The 21551-nt window shown below is 46.0% G+C and overlaps 1 protein-coding gene across 1 annotated transcript; it reads left to right on the forward strand.

Moving 5' to 3' along the window:
* The first annotated feature begins 529 nt into the window (after positions 1-529).
* Positions 530-19464, forward strand: LOC143807774 (ETS translocation variant 3-like protein). The gene is made up of 6 exons (XM_077289725.1): positions 530-1017; positions 15126-15174; positions 16022-16259; positions 18143-18323; positions 18475-18595; positions 18853-19464. Exons 2-6 carry the CDS (start codon positions 15126-15128, stop codon positions 19335-19337), a joined length of 1074 nt encoding a protein of 357 aa, XP_077145840.1. The 5' UTR covers positions 530-1017; the 3' UTR covers positions 19338-19464.
* The last annotated feature ends 2087 nt before the right edge of the window (positions 19465-21551 follow it).

The following is a 21551-nucleotide window of genomic DNA, read 5'->3' on the forward strand; positions in this document are numbered from 1 at the left end:
TCTAACTATCCCTGTGTGGCCCATTCAAAATTTTCTTCATAACCAGGATCCTCGTATCATGTTCTCATACACTTTATGCAGTTAATAGCCCTCTGTGTCTGTACTTTTACATATTCTGGCTGATAACTGGTTCATGCAGCTTTACATGAACACCCGAGCCTTACACTATGGGTGGTCAGAACAACTAAGGCAATTGTTACCATCCACCTCTCATGTCTCCCCTATTTCCTCATAGATTGTAAACTCGCGAGCAGGGCCCTCATTCCTCTTGCTATCTGTTGATTTATGTGATTATTGTTATGTTGTAATGTCTTTTATTGGCTGTACAAGTCCTCTCTAAAATGTAAAGCGCTGCGGAATATGTCGGCGCTATGGAAATAAAATTATTAATTATTAAGTATTTTAAATCTAGCCATCTTGACTGGGCGTGGTATGATTTGAAGACAACTCCCACTTGGCAAACAAGTGTAGATTTATACACAGGGAAGAAGAGGCCATATCTCAGGAATGGAGAGGTACAGGAACAAGAGAAAAACGTCTCCAGATTAAGGAGAACGGAGGCATTTACACCGGGAGAGAAAATGACATATTTATGGCAACTGACGAGAAATGTGATTGCAGTATTTTGTGACTGTTAATCCAGAATGTTCTATAATCTGGCATCTGTTGGATCCTGCCTACGACAGATTGTGCACACAATATCTGCTATCCTGCTGAATTTGCCATTTTCAATTTCCTTGCGTTAAATTTCCTCTAACAAATGAGATTACACTAATGATATATTTTCTTTGGTCAGTGAGAAGGAAAAAAAATAGCGAATCCAAAATCTCCTTAAGTCCATGTTTAAGCCTGGTGTAACTTACGTCTTATTTTGGGTCAGATAAGAAGATAAGGGTGGATGCCCCCTCCCCAACTTTCCCCGGTCATCTTATATATGTGGCAGGTTTTATGGAAGTGACTCTCCCGCTCTCCTGTATTCATGGTGGATGGAGTCACAGTCCTCCATTGTGGCTTTGAGTAAGTACAAATACGTTTTGTCGGCCCTTCTGTTTTTTATCACTTCAATTATTTTCTTTTTTTGGGGGGTAAAATCATGGTTTAGCATCATTATTACTATTTTTTTTTTTATCTACGGTGCTTTTTTATTATTTAAAAGTGTAAATCTACATTTCTTATACATTTATACATTTAAAAAATACCGGTATATGTTTCTGCATGGGCCATGAGGATTTTCTTCATTTTTATTTTTTTCACTGTCCTGCTCTACTTCAACTTGCTTTTCATATAGTGTACCTTTTTTTTCTATTTTATTTTTCAGTTTACACCCCCAGAATTTTTTCTTAAGATAAAATATATCACAGTATTTAAATCTTTACTGTCTTGTACTTTCTATTTCCATTTTTAATGACTTTTTACAGTGTTTTAATTACCTTTCAAAGAAAAAATATATTTATGTTCACTGTAAAAAAATTTTTTGCTTGTACAGTGGGTACGAAAAGTATTCAGATCCTTTTAAATTTTTCACTCTTTGTTTCATTGCAGCCATTTGGTAAATTAAAAAAAAAAGTTCCTTTTTTCTCATTAATGTACACTCTACATCCCATCTTGACTGAAAAAAACAGAAATGTAGAAATTTTTGCAAATTTATTAAAAAAGAAAAACTGAAATATCACACGGTCATAAGTATTCAGACCCTTTGCTCAGTATTAAGTATAAGCATCCTTTGGAGCTAGTACAGCCATGAGCAGGGCCGGACTGGCCATAGGGCAGTTCTGGCAAATTCCAGAAGGGCCGATGGCAGTAGTGGGCCGCTCGAATGTGCCGCTGTCAGCACACTCCCCACGCTGTTGCGGCACACTCCCGGCCCCGCATTCAACTATACCGGCGTCATAGACGCCGGTACAGTTGAATGCAATGATGGAGGAGAGAGCGTCTGCTGACGCCCCCTCTCCCATCATTCCCCGCTCTGCCTGCCGCTGACACTGCGGGTGCGCGATGACGTCATATCATCGCGCACCTGCTGTGTGACCGGGCGGGCAGACTGCGACTGCTGAGACCAGAGCCAGAGCAGCGCGGGGCAGGAGGAAAGAGGTGAGTAGAGTGTTTGTTTGTTTTTTAATCAATGAGTGATGACTGGATTGTGGAGCTATTGGGGGGGGCTGCCTGCCTACATTACTTTCTATGGGGGCTGCCTGCCTGCATTACTTTCTATGGGGGCTGCCTGCCTGCATTACATTCTATGGGGGCTGCCTGCCTGCATTACATTCTATGGGGGCTGCCTGCATTACATTCTATGGGGGCTGTGCTGCATTATATTGTATGGTGCCTGCCTGCATTACTTTCTATGGGGGCTGCCTGCATTACTTTCTATGGGGGCTGCCTGCCTGCATTACTTTCTATGGGGGCTGCCTGCCTGCATTACATTCTATGGGGGCTGCCTGCCTGCATTACATTCTATGGGGGGCTGCCTGCCTGCATTACATTCTATGGGGGGCTGCCTGCCTGCATTACATTCTATGGGGGGCTGCCTGCCTGCATTACATTCTATGGGGGGCTGCCTGCATTACATTCTATGGGGGGCTGCCTGCCTGCATTACATTCTATGGGGGGGCTGCCTGCCTGCATTACATTCTATGGGGGGCTGCCTGCCTGCATTACATTCTATGGGGGCTGCCTGCCTGCATTACATTCTATGGGGGGCTGCCTGCCTGCATTACATTCTATGGGGGGCTGCCTGCCTGCATTACATTCTATGGGGGCTGCCTGCCTGCATTACATTCTATGGGGGCTGCCTGCCTGCATTACATTCTATGGGGGCTGGCTGCATTCCATTCCATGGGCCTGTGCTGCATTATATTCTATGGGGCTGGCTGCATTCCATTACATGGGCCTGTGCTGCATTATATTCTATGGGGCTGGCTGCATTCCATTCCATGGGCCTGTGCTGCATTACATTCTATGGGGGGCTGCCTGCCTGCATTACATTCTATGGGGGGCTGCCTGCCTGCATTACATTCTATGGGGGGCTGCCTGCCTGCATTACATTCTATGGGGGGCTGCCTGCCTGCATTACATTCTATGGGGGGCTGCCTGCCTGCATTACATTCTATGGGGGGCTGCCTGCCTGCATTACATTCTATGGGGGCTGCCTGCCTGCATTACATTCTATGGGGGCTGCCTGCCTGCATTACATTCTATGGGGGCTGTGCTGCATTATATTGTATGGTGCCTGCCTGCATTACTTTCTATGGGGGCTGCCTGCATTACTTTCTATGGGGGCTGCCTGCCTGCATTACTTTCTATGGGGGCTGCCTGCCTGCATTACATTCTATGGGGGCTGCCTGCCTGCATTACATTCTATGGGGGGCTGCCTGCCTGCATTACATTCTATGGGGGGCTGCCTGCCTGCATTACATTCTATGGGGGCTGCCTGCATTACATTCTATGGGGGCTGTGCTGCATTATATTGTATGGTGCCTGCCTGCATTACTTTCTATGGGGGCTGCCTGCATTACTTTCTATGGGGGCTGCCTGCCTGCATTACTTTCTATGGGGGCTGCCTGCCTGCATTACATTCTATGGGGGCTGCCTGCCTGCATTACATTCTATGGGGGGCTGCCTGCCTGCATTACATTCTATGGGGGGCTGCCTGCCTGCATTACATTCTATGGGGGGCTGCCTGCCTGCATTACATTCTATGGGGGGCTGCCTGCATTACATTCTATGGGGGGCTGCCTGCCTGCATTACATTCTATGGGGGGCTGCCTGCCTGCATTACATTCTATGGGGGGCTGCCTGCCTGCATTACATTCTATGGGGGCTGCCTGCCTGCATTACATTCTATGGGGGGCTGCCTGCCTGCATTACATTCTATGGGGGGCTGCCTGCCTGCATTACATTCTATGGGGGCTGCCTGCCTGCATAACATTCTATGGGGGCTGCCTGCCTGCATTACATTCTATGGGGGCTGGCTGCATTCCATTCCATGGGCCTGTGCTGCATTATATTCTATGGGGCTGGCTGCATTCCATTACATGGGCCTGTGCTGCATTATATTCTATGGGGCTGGCTGCATTCCATTCCATGGGCCTGTGCTGCATTACATTCTATGGGGAGCTGCCTGCCTGCATTACATTCTATGGGGGGCTGCCTGCCTGCATTACATTCTATGGGGGGCTGCCTGCCTGCATTACATTCTATGGGGGGCTGCCTGCCTGCATTACATTCTATGGGGGGCTGCCTGCCTGCATTACATTCTATGGGGGGCTGCCTGCCTGCATTACATTCTATGGGGGGCTGCCTGCCTGCATTACATTCTATGGGGGCTGCCTGCCTGCATTACATTCTATGGGGGCTGCCTGCCTGCATTACATTCTATGGGGGCTGGCTGCATTCCATTCCATGGGCCTGTGCTGCATTATATTCTATGGGGCTGGCTGCATTCCATTACATGGGCCTGTGCTGCATTAAATTCTATGGGGCTGTTCTGTATTACATTCTATGAGGCTGGCTGCATTACATTCTATGGGGGCTGTGCTGTATTACATTCTATGGGGGCTGTGCTGTATTACATTCTATGGGGGCTGTGCTGTATTACATTCTATGGGGGCTGTGCTGTATTACATTCTATGGGGGCTGTGCTGTATTACATTCTATGGGGGCTGTGCTGTATTACATTCTATGGGGGCTGTGCTGTATTACATTCTATGGGGGCTGTGCTGTATTACATTCTATGGGGGCTGTGCTGTATTACATTCTATGGGGGCTGTGCTGTATTATAGTCTATGGGGGCTGTGCTGTATTACATTCTATGGGGACTGAGCTGTAATGCTGGATACAGCTGTAATTATATGTTATATAGTCGTGTTACACTCCCCTCACTTCTTGTAGCCTACAAGTGTACAAAGATATTATACAGTCACCATGCGACAAGTGGGCCTGTGTGACTTCAAATGCCAGGGCTGAATTTTAGTCCCAGTCCGGCCCTGGCCATGAGTCTTCTTGGGAATGTTGCAACAAGTTTTTCACACCTGGATTTGGGGATCCTCTGCCATTCTTCCTTGCAGATCCTCTCCAGTTCGTTGGTGGACAGCCATTTTCAGGTCTCTCCAGAGATGCTTAATTGGGTTTAGGTCAGGGCTCTGGCTGGGCCAGTCAAGAATGGTCACACAGTTGTTCTGAAGGCACTCCTTTGTTATTTTAGCTGTGTGCTTAGTGTCATTGTTGGAAGTTGAACCTTCGGCCAAGTCTGAGGTCCAGAGCACTCTGGAAGAGGTTTTCATCCAGGATATTCCTGTAATTGGCCGCATTCATATTTCCTTCAATGGCAACCAGTCATCCTGTCTCTGCAGCTGAAAAACACCCCCATAGCATGATGCTACCACCACCATGTTTCACTGTTGGGATTGTATTGGGCAGGTGATGAGCAGTGCCTTCTTTTCTCCACACATACCGCTTAGAATTATCACCAAAAAGATCTATCTTTGTCCCATCAGACCAGAGAATCTTATTTCTCATAGTCTGGGAGTCCTTCATGTGTTTTTTAGCAAACTCTATGTGGGCTTTTATATGTCTTGCACTGAGGAGAGGTTTCCGTTGGGCCATGCTGCCATAAAGGCCCGGCTGGTGGAGGGCTGCAGTGATGATAGACTTTGTGGAACTTTCTCCCATCTCCCTACTGCATCTCTGGAGCTCAGCCACAGTGATCTTGGGGTTCTTCTTTACCTCTCTCACCAAGGCTCTTCTCCCACGATTGCTCAGTTTGGCTGATCAGACCTTCATCAGAAATAGTTTTGAAACTGGAGACCACAACACAAGTGTATGCGGATATAACCATACAATGGTCAGGAGACAGCAGGGGAGCAGGAGCGTTGGGCGTCTTATTGCAGGCGGTGATACATGACCAATACGCTGAAGAGGGCGAGAGACTGGTAGGGACAGAAGCGCTGAGACCGCCAGTGTAGAGGACGCCGTGCTGCGAGAAAAAACACGCTCCAGGGCTGCAGCCCTGGAGCGTGTTTTTCCTCGCAGCACGGCGTCCTCTACACTGGCGGTCTCAGCGCTTCTGTCCCTACCAGTCTCTCGCCCTCTTCAGCGTATTGGTCATGTATCACCGCCTGCAATAAGACGCCCAACGCTCCTGCTCCCCTGCTGTCTCCTGACCATTGTATGGTTATATCCGCATACACTTGTGTTGTGGTCTCCAGTTTCAAAACTATTTCTGATGAAGGTCTGATTGTATAAGACCGAAAACGTTTAAAATATTGAACTGGATGCACCGAATAAAAATCTATTTCTTATATTTGCAAAAACTCTTCTGAGTGCCAAGTATTTTCTACTTATATTTGTCGGGTTGGATACCTAACTTGGGCACCTCCAAAAAACCCTGAGTGCCGTGGTTTATATTTCTACATGCTCAGTTTGGCTGGACAGCCAGGTCTAGGAAGACTTCTGGTGGTCCCAAACTTCTTCCATTTAAGGATTATGGAGGCCACTGTGCTCTTAGGAACCTTGAGCACCCGCATTTCCTTTTGTAACCTTGGCCAGATCTGTGCCTTGCCACAATTCTTTCTCTGAGCTCCGTGGCCAGTTCCTTTGACCTCATGATTCTCATTTGGTCTGACATGCACTGTGAGCTGTGAGGTCTTATATAGACAGGTGTGTGCCTTTCCAAATCAAGTCCTGTCAGTTTATTTAAACACAGCTGGACTCCAATGAATGAGTAGAACCACCTCAAGGAGAATCACAAGGAAATGGACAGCATGTGACTTCAATATGAGTGTCTGAGCAAAGGGTCTGAATACTTATGACCATGTGATATTTCAGTCTTTCTTTTTTATTATCCGCTTTCTGACATTAGATGTACTATCCCGTCGAGGTGGTATGGGCCCGTATGACCACCGATGAGATAGTACGTCTAACGCGATCAGCGGTGCTCACTGGGGAGCGTGGCAGATTGCGGCCAGGTGTCAGCTATCACAGTGGTCACATTAACCCCCGGAACACTGCAATCAAACATGATCGCAGCGTTCCAGCGGCATAGGGAAGCATCGCGCAGGGAGGGGACTCCCTGCGTGCTTCCCTGAGATCCTCGGTACAACGCGATGTGATCGCTTTGTTCTTAGCGTCTCCTGTTATGACCCCAATGGCAGAGGGTCTCAAAAATACATACCAAGTCTGCAAACACAAAAAACCAGCTCATAGGGCAGTGGTAACTGGGCTGACCATATATCTAATCCTAGCACCACAAATAGCAGCAGCCGGGGAACGTGCCTACGTTGGTTCTAGACGTCTCGCGCCAGCCGGAGAACTAACTAACCCTAGAAGGGAAAAGATAGACCTTTCTTGCCTCCAGAGAAAAGACCCCAAAAGTTGGATACAAGCCCCCAACAATTAATAACGGTGAGGTAAGGAGAAAAGACAAACGTAAGAATGAACTAGATATTTAGCAAAGAGAGGCCCACTGACTAATAGCAGAATATAGTAAGATGACTTATACGGTCAGCAAAAACCCTATCAAAATTTCCACGCTGGATATTCAAGAACCCCCGAACCGTCTAACGGCCCGGGGGGAGAACACCAGCCCCCTAGAGCTTCCAGCAGAATCAGGAATCACATTTAGTACAAGCTGGACAAAAATAATAGCAATGCAAATAACCAAAAACAAGGAAGCAAGACTTAGCTTAATTTTGCAAGATCCAGGACCAGCAGACAGGAGCAAACAGAAAGGAACTGATTACAACGATGCCAGGCACTGGACTGAGAATCCAGGAAGTTTATATAGCAACACCCCTGGACTAACGACCCAGGTGGGTGCCAAACTGAGGAAAGACAATCCCAGAGTCATACCACTAGTGACCACAAGAGGGAGCCAAAAAAGTCTAATTCACAACAGTACCCCCCCTTTAAGGAGGGGTCACCGAACCCTCACCAAGACCACCAGGGCGATCAGGATGAGCAGCGTGAAAGGCACGAACTAAATCGGCCGCATGCACATCAGAGGCAACCACCCAGGAATTATCCTCCTGACCATAGCCCTTCCACTTGACCAGATACTGAAGCCTCCGCCTGGAGAGACGAGAATCCAAGATCTTCTCCACCACGTACTCCAACTCGCCCTCAACCAACACCGGAGCAGGAGGCTCAACAGAAGGAAGCACATGGTCTCATTACAGAGCCACCAGGGCCTCTCTGCGACAAAACGGCCCCTGCCCCAATCTCAGAAGCATCCACTTCAACCTGAAAGGGAAGTGAGACATCAGGCTGGCACAAAACAGGCGCTGAAGTAAACCGGCGCTTCAATTCTTGAAAAGCTTCCACGCCTGCAGGAGCCCAGTTAGCAACATCACAACCCTTCACAAACAAAGCATTCTCACGCAAAACCTGAAACACCATCCTGACCTGCTCTACATGCGAGTCCCAATCATCAGAAAAAAACAGAATATCATCCAGATAAACAATCATAAATTTATTCAGATACTTCCGGAAAATATCATGCATAAAGGACTGAAACACTGAAGGAGCATTGGAGAGCCCGAAAGGCATCACCAAGTACTCAAAATGACCTTCGGGCGTATTAAATGCAGTTTTCCATTCATCTCCTTGCTTAATGCGCACAAGGTTGTACGCACCACGAAGATCTATCTTGGTGAACCACTTGGCACCTTTAATCCGGGCAAACAAGTCCGACAACAGAGGCAAAGGATACTGAAATTTAACAGTGATTTTATTCAGAAGCCGATAGTCAATACAAGGTCTCAAAGATCCGTCCTTCTTGGCCACAAAAAAGAATCCCGCACCAAGAGGGGAAGAGGATGGACGGATATGCCCCTTCTCCAGAGATTCCTTGATATACGAACGCATTGCGGTATGCTCAGGTACAGACAGATTAAATAATCTTCCCTTAGGAAATTGACTACCTGGAATCAAATCTATAGCTCAGTCACAGTCCCTATGAGGAGGAAGAGCACTGGAGCTGGACTCGCTGAATACATCCTGGTAATCAGACAAATACTCAGGAACTTCCGAAGGAGTAGAGGAAGCAATAGACACCGGCGGGGAATCACCATGAATTCCCTGACAGCCCCAACTTGACACAGACATTGCCTTCCAATCCAAGACTGGATTATGAGTCTGTAACCATGGCAGACCCAAAACGACCAAATCATGCATTTTATGCAGAACAAGAAAACGAATCACCTCCCGATGTTCAGGAGTCATGCACATGGTTACCTGTGTCCAAAACTGCGGTTTATTTTCCGCCAATGGCGTAGCATCAATACCTCTAAGAGGGATAGGATTTACCAATGGCTCAAGAACAAAACCACAACGCTTGGCAAACGACAGATCCATAAGACTCAGGGCAGCACCTGAATCCACAAACGCCATAACAGGGTAGGAGGACAATGAGCAAATTAAAGTCACAGTCAAAATAAATTTAGGTTGCAAATTACCAATGGCGACAGGACTATCAACCCTAGTTAGGTGTTTAGAGCATGCTGATATAACATGTGTAGAATCACCACAGTAAAAACACAACCCATTCTGACGTCTATGATTTTTCCGTTCATTTCTAGTCTGAATTCTACCACATTGCATTAAATCAGGTGTTTGTTCAGACAACACCACCAGAGGATTTGCGGCTTTGCGCTCCCGCAAACGCCGGTCAATTTGAATAGCCAGCGCCATGGAATCATTCAGACCTGTAGGAATGGAGAAACCCACCATCACATTCTTAATGGCTTCAGAAAGGCCATTTCTGAAATTTGCAGCCAGAGCACACTCATTCCACTGAGTAAGCACGGACCATTTCCGAAATTTTTGGCAATACACTTCAGCTTCATCCTGCCCCTGAGAAATAGCCAACAAGGCTTTTTCTGCCTGAATTTCAAGATTGGGTTCCTCGTAAAGCAATCCGAGCGCCAGAAAAAACGCATCAACATTTGCCAATGCCGGATCTCCTGGCGCTAGCGAGAAGGCCCAATCCTGAGGGTCGCCCCGCAAGAAAGAGATAACAATTTTTACTTGCTGAGCTAAATCTCCAGATGAACGGGGTCTCAGAGATAGAAACAATTTACAATTATTCCTGAAATTCCTAAACTTAAATCGGTCTCCAGAGAACAGCTCAGGAATAGGTATTTTAGGTTCAGACATTGGACTACTGGTAACAAAATCTTGTATACCCTGCACACGAGCAGCAAGCTGATCCACACTTGTAATCAAAGTCTGGACATTCATGTCTGCAGCAAGCACAAGCCACTCAGAGGTAAAGGGGAGGAAAAAAGAGAGGAAAGAAAAAAAAAAAAACTCAGACTTTCCTTTCTTGTAATCCCACTTCTGCAATGCATTAAACATTCAACCTTGGCCTGGCATACTGTTATGACCCCAATGGCAGAGGGTCTCAAAAATACATACCAAGTCTGCAAACACAAAAAACCAGCTCTAATCCTAGCACCACAAATAGCAGCAGCCGGGGAACGTGCCTACGTTGGTTCTAGACATCTCGCGCCAGCCGGAGAACTAACTAACCCTAGAAGGGAAAAGATAGACCTTTCTTGCCTCCAGAGAAAAGACCCCAAAAGTTGGATACAAGCCCCCAACAAATAATAACGGTGAGGTAAGGAGAAAAGACAAACGTAAGAATGAACTAGATATTTAGCAAAGAGAGGCCCACTGACTAATAGCAGAATATAGTAAGATGACTTATACGGTCAGCAAAAACCCTATCAAAATTTCCACGCTGGATATTCAAGAACCCCCGAACCGTCTAACGGCCCGGGGGGAGAACACCAGCCCCCTAGAGCTTCCAGCAGAATCAGGAATCACATTTAGTACAAGCTGGACAAAAATAATAGCAATGCAAATAACCAAAAAACAAGGAAGCAAGACTTAGCTTAATTTTGCAAGATCCAGGACCAGCAGACAGGAGCAAACAGAAAGGAACTGATTACAATGATGCCAGGCACTGGACTGAGAATCCAGGAAGTTTATATAGCAACACCCCTGGACTAACGACCCAGGTGGGTGCCAAACTGAGGAAAGACAATCCCAGAGTCATACCACTAGTGACCACAAGAGGGAGCCAAAAAAGTCTAATTCACAACAGTCTCCTCCGTCCTCCTCTCTGCAGGCCCCGGATCCAAGATGGCTGCGGGGCTCCTTCCGGGTCCTGCAGGGAGGTGGCTTGCAAGCGCCTGCTCTGAGCAGGCGCTGGTAAGCCAGGAGCTGTGCATGTCAGATCACTGATCTGACAGTGCATTGCAAAGTGTCAGATCAGCGATCTGACACTATAACATGATGTCCCACACTGGGACAAAGTAAACAAAAAATATTTACATGTGTAAAAAAAAAAAAAAAAAAAAAAACATAAATAGATAAATAGAAAAATATTGTTCCACTAAATACATTTCTTTATGTAAATAAAAAAAGCAATAACAGTACACATATTTAGTATCGTCGCATTCGTAATGACCCAACCTATAAAACTGTCCCACTAGTTAACCCCTTCAGTGAACACTGTAAAAAAAAAAAAAAGAGGCAAAAAAAAATGCGTTATTATCATACCGCCGAACAAAAGGTGAAATAACACGCGATCAAAAAGACGGATATAAATAATCATGGTACCCCTGAAAACGTAATCTTGTCCGGCAAAAAAAGAGGCTCCATACAGCGTCAGCAGCGAAAAAATAAAAAGTTATAGTCCTCAGAATAAAGCGATGCAAAAATAATTATTTTTTATATAAAATAGTTTTTATCGTATAAAAGCGCCAAAACATAAAAAAATGGATATAAATGAGGTATCGCTGTAATCGTACTGACCCAAAGAATAAAACTGTTTTATCAATTTAACCAAGCGTGGAACGGTATAAACGACCCCCAAAGAAATTCATAAATAGCTGGTTTTTGGTCATTCTGCCTCGCAAAAATCTGAATAAAAAGCGATCAAAAAATGTCACATGCCCGAAAATAGTACCAATAAAAACGTCAACTCGTCCCGCAAAAAACAAGACCTCACATGACTCTGTGGACCAAAATATGGAAAAATTATAGCTCTCAAAATGCGGAGACGCAAAAACTATTTTTTGCAATAAAAAGCGTCTTTTAGTGTGTGACAGCTGCCAATCATAAAAATCAGCTAAAAAAACGCTATAAAAGTAAATCAAACCCCCCTTCATCACCCCCTTAGTTAGGGAAAAATAATAAAATTAAAAAAAGTATTGATTTCCATTTTCCCATTAGGGTTAGGATTGGGGCTAAAATTAGGGTTATTGTTACAGTTAGGGTTGGGGCTAAAGTTAGGGTTAGGGTTGGGGCTACAGTTAGGGTTGGGGCTAAAGTTAGGGTCAAGGTTGTGGCTAAAGTTAGGGTTTGGATTACATTTACGGTTGGGATTAGGGTTAGGGGTGTGTTGGGGTTAGGGGTGAGTTGGGGTTAGGGGTGTGGCTGGGGTTAGGGGCATGTTTATCTTAGGGGTGTGGTTAGGGTTGGGATTAGGGTTAGGGGTGTGTTTGGGTTAGGGTTTCAATTAGAATTGGGGGGTTTCCACTGTTTAGGCACATCAGCGGCTCTCCAAACGCGACATGTCGTCCGATCTCAATTCCAGCCAATTCAGCGTTGAAAAAGTAAAACGGCGCTCCTTCCCTTCCCAGCTCTCCCATGCACCCAAACAGGGGTTTACCCCAACATATTGGGTATCAGCATACTCAGGACAAATTGGACAACAACTTTTGCGTTCCAATTTCTCCTGTTACCCTTGGAAAAATACAAAACCGGTGGTTAAAATTTAATTTTTGTGGAAAAGAAAAAAAGATTTTTTATTTTCACGGCTCTGCGTTATAAACTGTATTGAAACACTTGGGGGTTCAAAGTTCTCACAACACATCTAGATAAGTTCTTTGGGGGGGTCTAGTTTCCAATATGGGGTCACTTGTGGGGGGTTTCTACTGTTTAGGTACATCAGGGGCTCTGCAAATGCAACTTGACGCCTGCAGACCATTCCATCTAAGTCTGCATTCCAAACGGCGCTTCTTCCCTTCCGAGCTCTGCCATGCACCCAAACGGTGGTTCCCCCCCACATATGGGGTATCAGCATACTCAGGACAAATTTGACAACAACTTTTGGGGTCCAGTTTCTCCTGTTACCCTTGGGAAAATACAAAACTGGGGGCTAAAAAATAATTTTTATTTTCACCGCTCTGCGTTATAAACTGTAGTGAAACACTTGGAGGTTCAAAGTTCTCACAACACATCTAGATAACTTCTGTGAAGCCCTTGTGCTCACCACACATCTAGATAAGTTCCTTAGGGGGTCTACTTTCCAAAATGGTGTCACTTGTGGGGGGTTTCAATGTTTAGGCACATCAGGGGCTCTCCAAATGCGACATGGCATCCCATCTCAATTCTAGTCAATTTTGCATTGAAAAGTCAAATAGCGCTCCTTCCCTTCCGAGCTCTGCCATGCGCCCAAAGAGTGGTTTACCCCCACATATGGGGTATCAGCGTACTCAGGACAAATTGTACAACTTTTGGGGTCCAATTTCTCCTGTTTCCCTTGGTAAAATAAAACAAATTGGAGCTGAAGTTAATTTTTTGTGAAAAAAAGTTCAATGTTCATTTTTTTTAAACATTCCAAAAATTCCTGTGAAACACCTGAAGGGTTAATAAACTTCTTGAATATGGTTTTGAGCACCTTGAGGGGTGCAGTTTTTAGAATGGTATCACACTTGGGTATTTTCTATCATATAGACCCCTCAAAGTGACTTCAAATGTGATGTGGTCTTTAAAAAAAAAAATGGTGTTGTAAAAATGAGAAATTACTGGTCAACTTTTAACCCTTATAACTTCCTAACAGAAAAAAAAATTTGTTTCCAAAATTGTGCTGATGTGAAGTAGACATGTGGGAAATGTTTCTTATTAAGTATTTTGTGTGACATATCTCTGTGATTTAAGGGCATAAAAATTCAAAGTTGGAAAATTGATAAATTTTAAAAAGTTTCACCAAACTTAAGTTTTTTTCACAAATAAACGCAGGTAATATCAAAGAGATTTTACCACTATCATGAAGTACAATATGTCATGAGAAAACAGTGTCAGAATCATCAGGATCCGTTGAAGCGTTCGAGAGTTATAACCTCATAAAGGGACAGTGGTCAGAATTGTAAAAATTGGCCCGGTCATTAACGTGCAAACCACCTTTGGGGGTAAAGGGGTTAAATTTGCATAAATTTCTACATTTCTGGTTTTTTTTCAGTTAAGATGGGGTGCAGAGTGTACATTAATATGAAAAAAATGAACTTTTTTGAATTTACCAAATGGCTGCAATGAAACGGTGAAAAATTTAAATGGGTCTGAATACTTTCTGTTCCCACTGTATACTTCTAAGCCATTTTTTCATTTATTTTTATTATAATGTTCAGAATTATACATAAAAAGATGTTTTTCTCCTTTTTTTTGTTTGTAGTTCTAAAATAAAAATATAAATCTGTTCAATTTTGCCTAATAAATTATAAATCAAATTAAACCTGTTATGGAATTAAAAATAAACTCAACAGATTTTACCCAACTGTAATCCATATGGAAACGTATATGTAATAAAGAAAAGTATCCAATCTTAAGAGTATGTAATATCTTCGTTAATTACGTAGAATTTAACTTTATTATTTGATTTATTAGAATGTATTTTTTTTATGTTTATAATTTATTATATTATTTAGTATATTACTTTGTTTTGCTTTTGTGAGACTTACTATTTTTATATGATTTATTATTTAGTTATTTTTATAAAGATCTACCCCCAAATAATGAGAAACCCAAACCAGTCTGGATCCTCGGTGTGTGTTAAGTGGATCCTCCAGACCTGGGATAGATGCTTATTAATGGGACCTTGGGCATTTCTTTGTATTTTCTGGTTTCCGGAGACTAATATATATATATTAGTGTCCCTGAAGTAATTAGAGTTTAACGTTATGAGAGTCACAAACCTGATGTTTAAGCCCTTTTCTGTGGGGATTACTGATGGTTTTAGCTTATGGATCTGATACAGTAATCTCATCAGAAGTAGCTCACTGACCAATTCTCAGTTAACTCATTCTGGAGTGTGTGGACTTTCTTTTTTTTCTCATTCGCAGATGGATAGGATGCACTGTGGATGTGTCTCCAATTCATACTGGATACCAGGTATGGGCACTGAACTCCTCATGTCAGTACACCCCCTCACCTCCCGGCCTCCCCAGTGTCCTTGGTACATCCGTACAGAGCAAGCTTTGTCTGGTTGAATGAGATGTTGCAAACCTTACTCTACACTGATGAGCAGCTGGGATGGAGACCGCTTGGCTAATACCCTTACACATATTGAAGTAGGATATTCACTTTATGGTTGCTGGATCCACTAGGTGGCGCCAGTAAGGCCCCTTTCACACATCAGTTTTTTGCCATCAGTCGCAATCCGTCAACTGATGCCACTGGATCCGTATTTTTTCTCATAGACTTGTATTGGCGACAGATGGCCTCATGTTTCATCCATCATTCGCCGGATCCATCGAAAATTGTTTGTCCGGCGGCCGGAGACAATGGACAAAGTAACGTTTTTTGTGTCCATCGAAAAATCGGACAGCGACAGATCTGTCGCCATTCATCGTTTGATAGAATGAAAGCCTATGGCGCCGGATCCATCAAATGACGGAATCCGGCAACGGATTCTGCTTTTTTTTAACTGAGCATGGTCCGTTCCAATTAGCCAGATCCGCTATTCGGATCCGTCCAATAAACGGATCCGTCGCATCAGCTTTTCACGGATCTATCAGGCCAGCGGATTGTGACTAACGGCAAATAACAGATGTGTGAAAGGGGCCTAAGTTTTCTTTCTGTCCAGGAGGGAAATAGTTTGCATATTTTTTCCCATGTTGCATTGCCATATCAGCTGGTCTCTTTAAGGAACTCTGGGGAAGGTGAAGTATCGCTGCCTCTATCATGCTTGGTGGAAGTCCGATAATTTAGGGTCATCTGTGGTTCCTGTCTCCTCCAGGGTTGGCGTTCCCGGACTGGGCTTATAAGGCGGAGTCCAGCCCAGGCTCACGGCAGATCCAGCTATGGCACTTCATCCTGGAGCTGCTGCAGAAGGAGGAATTCCGCCACGTCATCGCCTGGCAGCAGGGGGAGTACGGCGAGTTCGTCATCAAGGACCCCGATGAGGTGGCCCGGCTGTGGGGCCGGAGGAAGTGCAAGCCGCAGATGAACTACGACAAGCTCAGCCGGGCGCTCCGGTAAGAGAGTGGGGGAAGGCACTCGGGTAAGAGAGCTGGGTTGAAGGGTCTCCAGTAAGAGAGCTGAGGTGAAGGGTCTCCGGTAAGAGAGCTGGGGTGAAGGGTCTCCGGTAAGAGAGCTTTGGTGAAGGGTCTCCGGTAAGAGAGCTGGGGTGAAGGGTCTCCAGTAAAAGAGCTGGGTTGAAGGGTCTCCAGTAAGAGAGCTGAGGTGAAGGGTCTCCGGTAAGAGATCAGGGGTGAAGGGTCTCCGGTAAGAGAGCTGGGGTGAAGGGTCTCCAGTAAAAGAGCTTGGTTGAAGGGTCTCCAGTAAGAGAGCTGAGGTGAAGGGTCTCCGGTAAGAGATCAGGGGTGAAGGGTCTCCGGTAAGAGAGTTGGGGTGCAGGGTCTCCGGTAAGAGAGCCGGTTGAAGGGTCTCTGGTAGGAGAGCCAGTTGATGGGTCTCGGGTAAGAGAGCCTGGGGGGTGGTCTCCGGTAAGAGATCTGTGGGTGGGGAGGTCTCCAGGAAGGGAGCTGGGGTAGGTAAAAAAAATCTGGGGTTGGGTTCTCCAGTAAGTGAGCTCAAGAAAGGGTCCCTGGTAAGATAGCCGGGTGTGGGGCCTCCATTAAGGGAGGCGGGGTTGGGTCTCCGGTAAGGAATTCCGGGTTGAGTTCTCCAGTAAGTGAGCTAGAAAAAGGGTCTCTGGTAAGAAAGCCAGGTGTGGGGTCTCTGGTAAGAGAGCCTGGGTGGGGGAGTCTCCGGTAAGGGAGCCAGGGGTGGGATTTCCGGTAAGGGAGCTGGGGGGTAGGAATCTCTGGTCTGTAAGGAATTGCCCCATAGAAAATAGGGGGTGCAGAAATTTCACATAGCGAAACTCTGATGTGATGATATGGGGGCTCTGCTTTTGTGATGTGATGATATGGGGGCTATGCTTCTCCGATGTGTTGATATGGGGGCTGTGCTTCTCTGATGTGTTGATATGGGGGCTGTGCTTCTCTGATGTGATGATATGGGGGAATTTGCTTCTCTGATATGATAATATGGAGGCTCCGCTTCTCTGACACGATGATATGGGGGGCTCCGCTTCTCTGACGTGATAGGGAGGGACTCTGCTTCTCTGACGTGATAGGGAGGGACTCTGCTTCTCTGACGTGATAGGGGGCTCTGCTTCTTTGATTTTATGGGGGGGCTCTGCTTCTGTGACGAGATGGGGGGCTCTGCTTCTCTGACATCATGATATGGGGCTCTGCTTTTCTGACGTGATGATATGGGGGTGCTCCGCTTCTCTGATGTAATGATATGGGGGGGCCCTGCTTCTCTGACATGATGATATGGGGGGGCTTTGCTTCTCTGACGTGATGATATGGGGGAGCGCCGCTTCTCTGACGTGATGATATGGGGGAGCGCCGCTTCTCTGACGTGATGATATGGGGGAGCGCCGCTTCTCTGACGTGATGATATGGGGGAGCTCCGCTTCTCTGACGTGATGATATGGGGGAGCTCCGCTTCTCTGACGTGATGATATGGGGGAGCGCCGCTTCTCTGACGTGATGATATGGGGGAGCTCTGCTTCTCTGACATGATGATATGGGGGGGCTTTGCTTCTCTGACGTGATGATATGGGGGAGCGCCGCTTCTCTGACGTGATGCTATGGGGGAGCTCTGCTTCTCTGACATGATGATATGGGGGGGCTTTGCTTCTCTGACGTGATGATATGGGGGAGCGCCGCTTCTCTGACGTGATGATATGGGGGAGCGCCGCTTCTCTGAAGTGATGATATGGGGGAGCTCCGCTTCTCTGATGTGATGATATGGGGGAGCTCCGCTTCTCTGACGTGATGATATGGGGGGGGGGGGGGCTCCGCTCTCTGCACGGCCATTGCTGACCCACACATTTTGTGCTCAGATATTACTACAACAAGAGGATTCTGCACAAGACGAAGGGGAAGCGATTCACCTACAAGTTTAACTTCAGTAAGCTGATCTTTGTGAACTACCCTCTGTGGGACATGAGGGGTCCGCCGCCAGCAGTGCTGGGGAGCAGCCTGTGTCGTACAGCTGCGCTGCCATCTGGTGTTCAGCGGGAGGTAATGCACTTGGATTATATGGCTTTATTTCGCAATCTGTTCAATGACCTGTTGGGAAATTACAACTCACAGCATGGCCTGGTTGGTGATCACGATTCCTACATGAAGGGGTTTTGCTCAGGATATCTGCAATTTTTTTCCCTCTTTTCAGGTTTTACATAACACCCTCCTCGCACACAAGCTGTTGGCCGACCAGATTGCCTGCCGCAGACTACTCCAAAATCCAGTGGATCATGACAGCAACACACAGAAGAAGACGATGGTCATGGGCAGTGAGTCTGAACAGCTCCATGCGATTATCTGGTCCTCTGTTGTTCCTCCTGGACATTTTGAAGGCGCAGTTACTAGTTGGCGATTGCCGCCGTCTGATCTGTCCTTGCAGTGCGGGTGATCTGCCCCTTTGACGAATGGAAGCTGGGGAGTTGTCCTTTAATTTCCCGGAGGGGTAACAGAGGAACGCCACAATGCAGAGTTCTAGGAAAAGATGAAGAATATGAGTATTTGGTAATGGACCTTCTCTTTTACCCAGGGCATAGCGTCTTGCCGACTTCATGCTTCCCTGGCACCTGCTGTAGCTTTGGAAGTAGCGGGCACCTGTACGTACCAGCCGCGTCCCCCCAGCATGGCACGGAGTTTCCTCTTCACCCCAGTCGGTCGCTCTACTCGCCCTCTCAAGTTTTGCCCGGCACAACCGAGTGGCAGCTGTGTGCCAACCGCCTGATCCACCAAAGCCAAGTGCTCCACAGAGGGCTGCACAGTCGGGCGCCAGGAGGAAATCTGCTCCATCCCTATCTGGGGCACAAGGCTGTGACCTCCATAGACGACATCCATGCCCTGACACCGCCATCTGATGTAAAGCCAGATCCTGAACTCAGGGCGTTAGACAAGATCCAAGACATGTCCAACCCCTCAAAGATGTGTCTGAGCCACGACGGGAGTTGTAAGCTGTATCCTCCTCCTGGCATTGAGCACATGAACCTCAGCAGTAAGACCTGGCAGCTGAAACCGGCCTAAATACTTAGCGCCATTTGGTGTTCAGGACTTGCAATTCCATGAAACGCTGGTAGCGCTGCGGATGAGTTGACAATACATGGGGCTGCGCTTCTCCACTGGCTGTATATAGGTTGTACATATATTTGTCCCATCAATGTGGAATAAATCCTAATATAAAAAAATTCTTATATTGTAATAATTTATTCAAAGCTCCACACTAATATACAAGTAGGCAGTCTCAAAGATGACGTCCAGTCCGATAAGGGACACTAACGTGTCCTATGCTTTTCCATCTGGCCCAGACAGTCATGTCTCTAGCTTGTCCTAGGTTTTCCATATGACCCAGACCATCATGTCTCTAGCTTGTCCTATGCTTTCCATTTGGCCCAGACCATCATGTCTCTAGCTTGTCCTACGCTTTCCATCTGGCACAGTCATGTCTCAAGCTTGTCCTACGCTTTCCATCTGGCCCAGAATGTCATGTCTCTAGCTTGTCCCATGCTTTCCATCTGGCACAGACGGTCATGTCTCAAGCTTGTCCTACGCTTTCCATCTGGCCCAGATAGTTATGTCTCTAGCTTGTCCTATGCTTTCCATCTGGCACAGACCATCATGTCTCTAGCTTGTCCTACGCTTTCCATCTGGCCCAGACCATCATGTCTCTAGCTAGTCCCATGCTTTCCATCTGGCCCAGACCGTCATGTATCTAGCTTGTCCTATGCTTTCCATCTGGCACAGACAGTCATATCTCAAGCTTTTCCTACGCTTTCCATCTGGCCCAGACCGTCATGTCTCTAGCTTGTCCTATGCTTTCCATCTGGCCCAGACCGTCATGTATCTAGCTTGTCCTATGCTTTCCATCTGGCACAGACAGTCATGTCTCAAGCTTGTCCCATGCTTTCCATCTGGCACAGACGGTCATGTCTCAAGCTTGTCCTACACTTTCCATCTGGCCCAGAACGTCATGTCTCTAGCTTGTCCTACGCTTTCCATCTGGCCCAGACTGTCATGTCTTTAGCTTGTCCCATGCTTTCCATTTGGCCCAGACTATCATGTCTCTAGCTTGTCCCTTGCTTTCCATCTGGCCCAGAATGTCATGTCTCTAGCTTGTCCTACGCTTTCCATCTGGCCCAGACCATCATGTCTCTAGCTAGTCCCATGCTTTCCATCTGGCCCAGACTGTCATGTCTTTAGCTTGTCCTATGCTTTCCATTTGGCACAGACAGTCATGTCTCTAGCTTGTAATACGCTTTCCATCTGGCCCAGAACGTTATGTCTCTAGTTTGTCCTATGCTTTCCATTTGGCACAGACCGTCATGTCTCTAGCTTGTCCTATGCTTTCCATTTAGCCCAGAATGCCATGTCTCTAGCTTGTCGTACGCTTTCGACCTGGTCCAGACCGTCATGTCTCTAGCTGGCTAGAGAAACTACACTGTGTTCCAAATTATTATGCAAATGATATTTTTCTCGGATTTTCCTAATTGGTTGGTGCAAATGACAGTCAGTCTAATAAAAGTCATCACCCGTTAGAGTATACATCGAATTTTATTGAAGAAACCTCCCAATGATAACAGTATAATCTCCAAAATGAATAAAAACTCAAAATGCACTGTTCCAAATTATTATGCACAGTAGAATTTCTAAACATTTGATATGTTTTAAAGAACTGAAAATGCTCATTTGTGGAATTTGCAGCATTAAGAGGTCACATTCACTGAACAAAAAACCTATTTAACTCTAAAACATCCTAACGGGCCAAGTTACATGTTAACATAGGAACCCTTCTTTGATATCACCTACACAATTCTTGCATCCATTGAACTTGTGAGTTTTTGGAGAGTTTCTGCTTGTATTTCTTTGCATGAAGTCAGAATAGCCTCCCAGAGCTGCTGTTTGGATGTGAACTGCCTCCCACCCTCATAGATCTTTTGCTTGTTGATACTCCAGAGGTTCTCTATAGGGTTGAGGTCAGGGAAAGATGGTGGCCACACCATGAGTTTATCTCCTTTTATGCCCATAGCAGCTAATGACTCAGAGGTATTCTTTGCAGCATGAGATGGTGCATTGTCATGCATGAAGATGATCTTGCTCCTGAAGGCATGTTTCTGCTTTTTAGACCATGGAAGAAAGTTGTCAGTCAGAAACTCTATATACTTTGCAGAGGTCATTTTCACACCTTCAGGAACCTTAAAGGGCCCTACCAGCTGTTTCCCAATGATTCCGACCCAAAACATG

The sequence above is a fragment of the Ranitomeya variabilis genome, chromosome 1 (assembly GCF_051348905.1).
Source record: "Ranitomeya variabilis isolate aRanVar5 chromosome 1, aRanVar5.hap1, whole genome shotgun sequence".
Taxonomy (NCBI): domain Eukaryota; kingdom Metazoa; phylum Chordata; class Amphibia; order Anura; family Dendrobatidae; genus Ranitomeya; species Ranitomeya variabilis.

Excerpts from the sequence above, each read along its gene's own strand:
- LOC143807774 (XM_077289725.1), top strand. The coding sequence starts at position 15,126 with ATGGATAGGATGCACTGTGGATGTGTCTCCAATTCATACTGGATACCA. Across the intron at positions 15,175-16,021 it reads CAATTCATACTGGATACCAG|GGTTGGCGTTCCCGGACTGG; the intron begins GTATGGGCACTG and ends TGTCTCCTCCAG. Across the intron at positions 18,324-18,474 it reads CATCTGGTGTTCAGCGGGAG|GTTTTACATAACACCCTCCT; the intron begins GTAATGCACTTG and ends CCCTCTTTTCAG.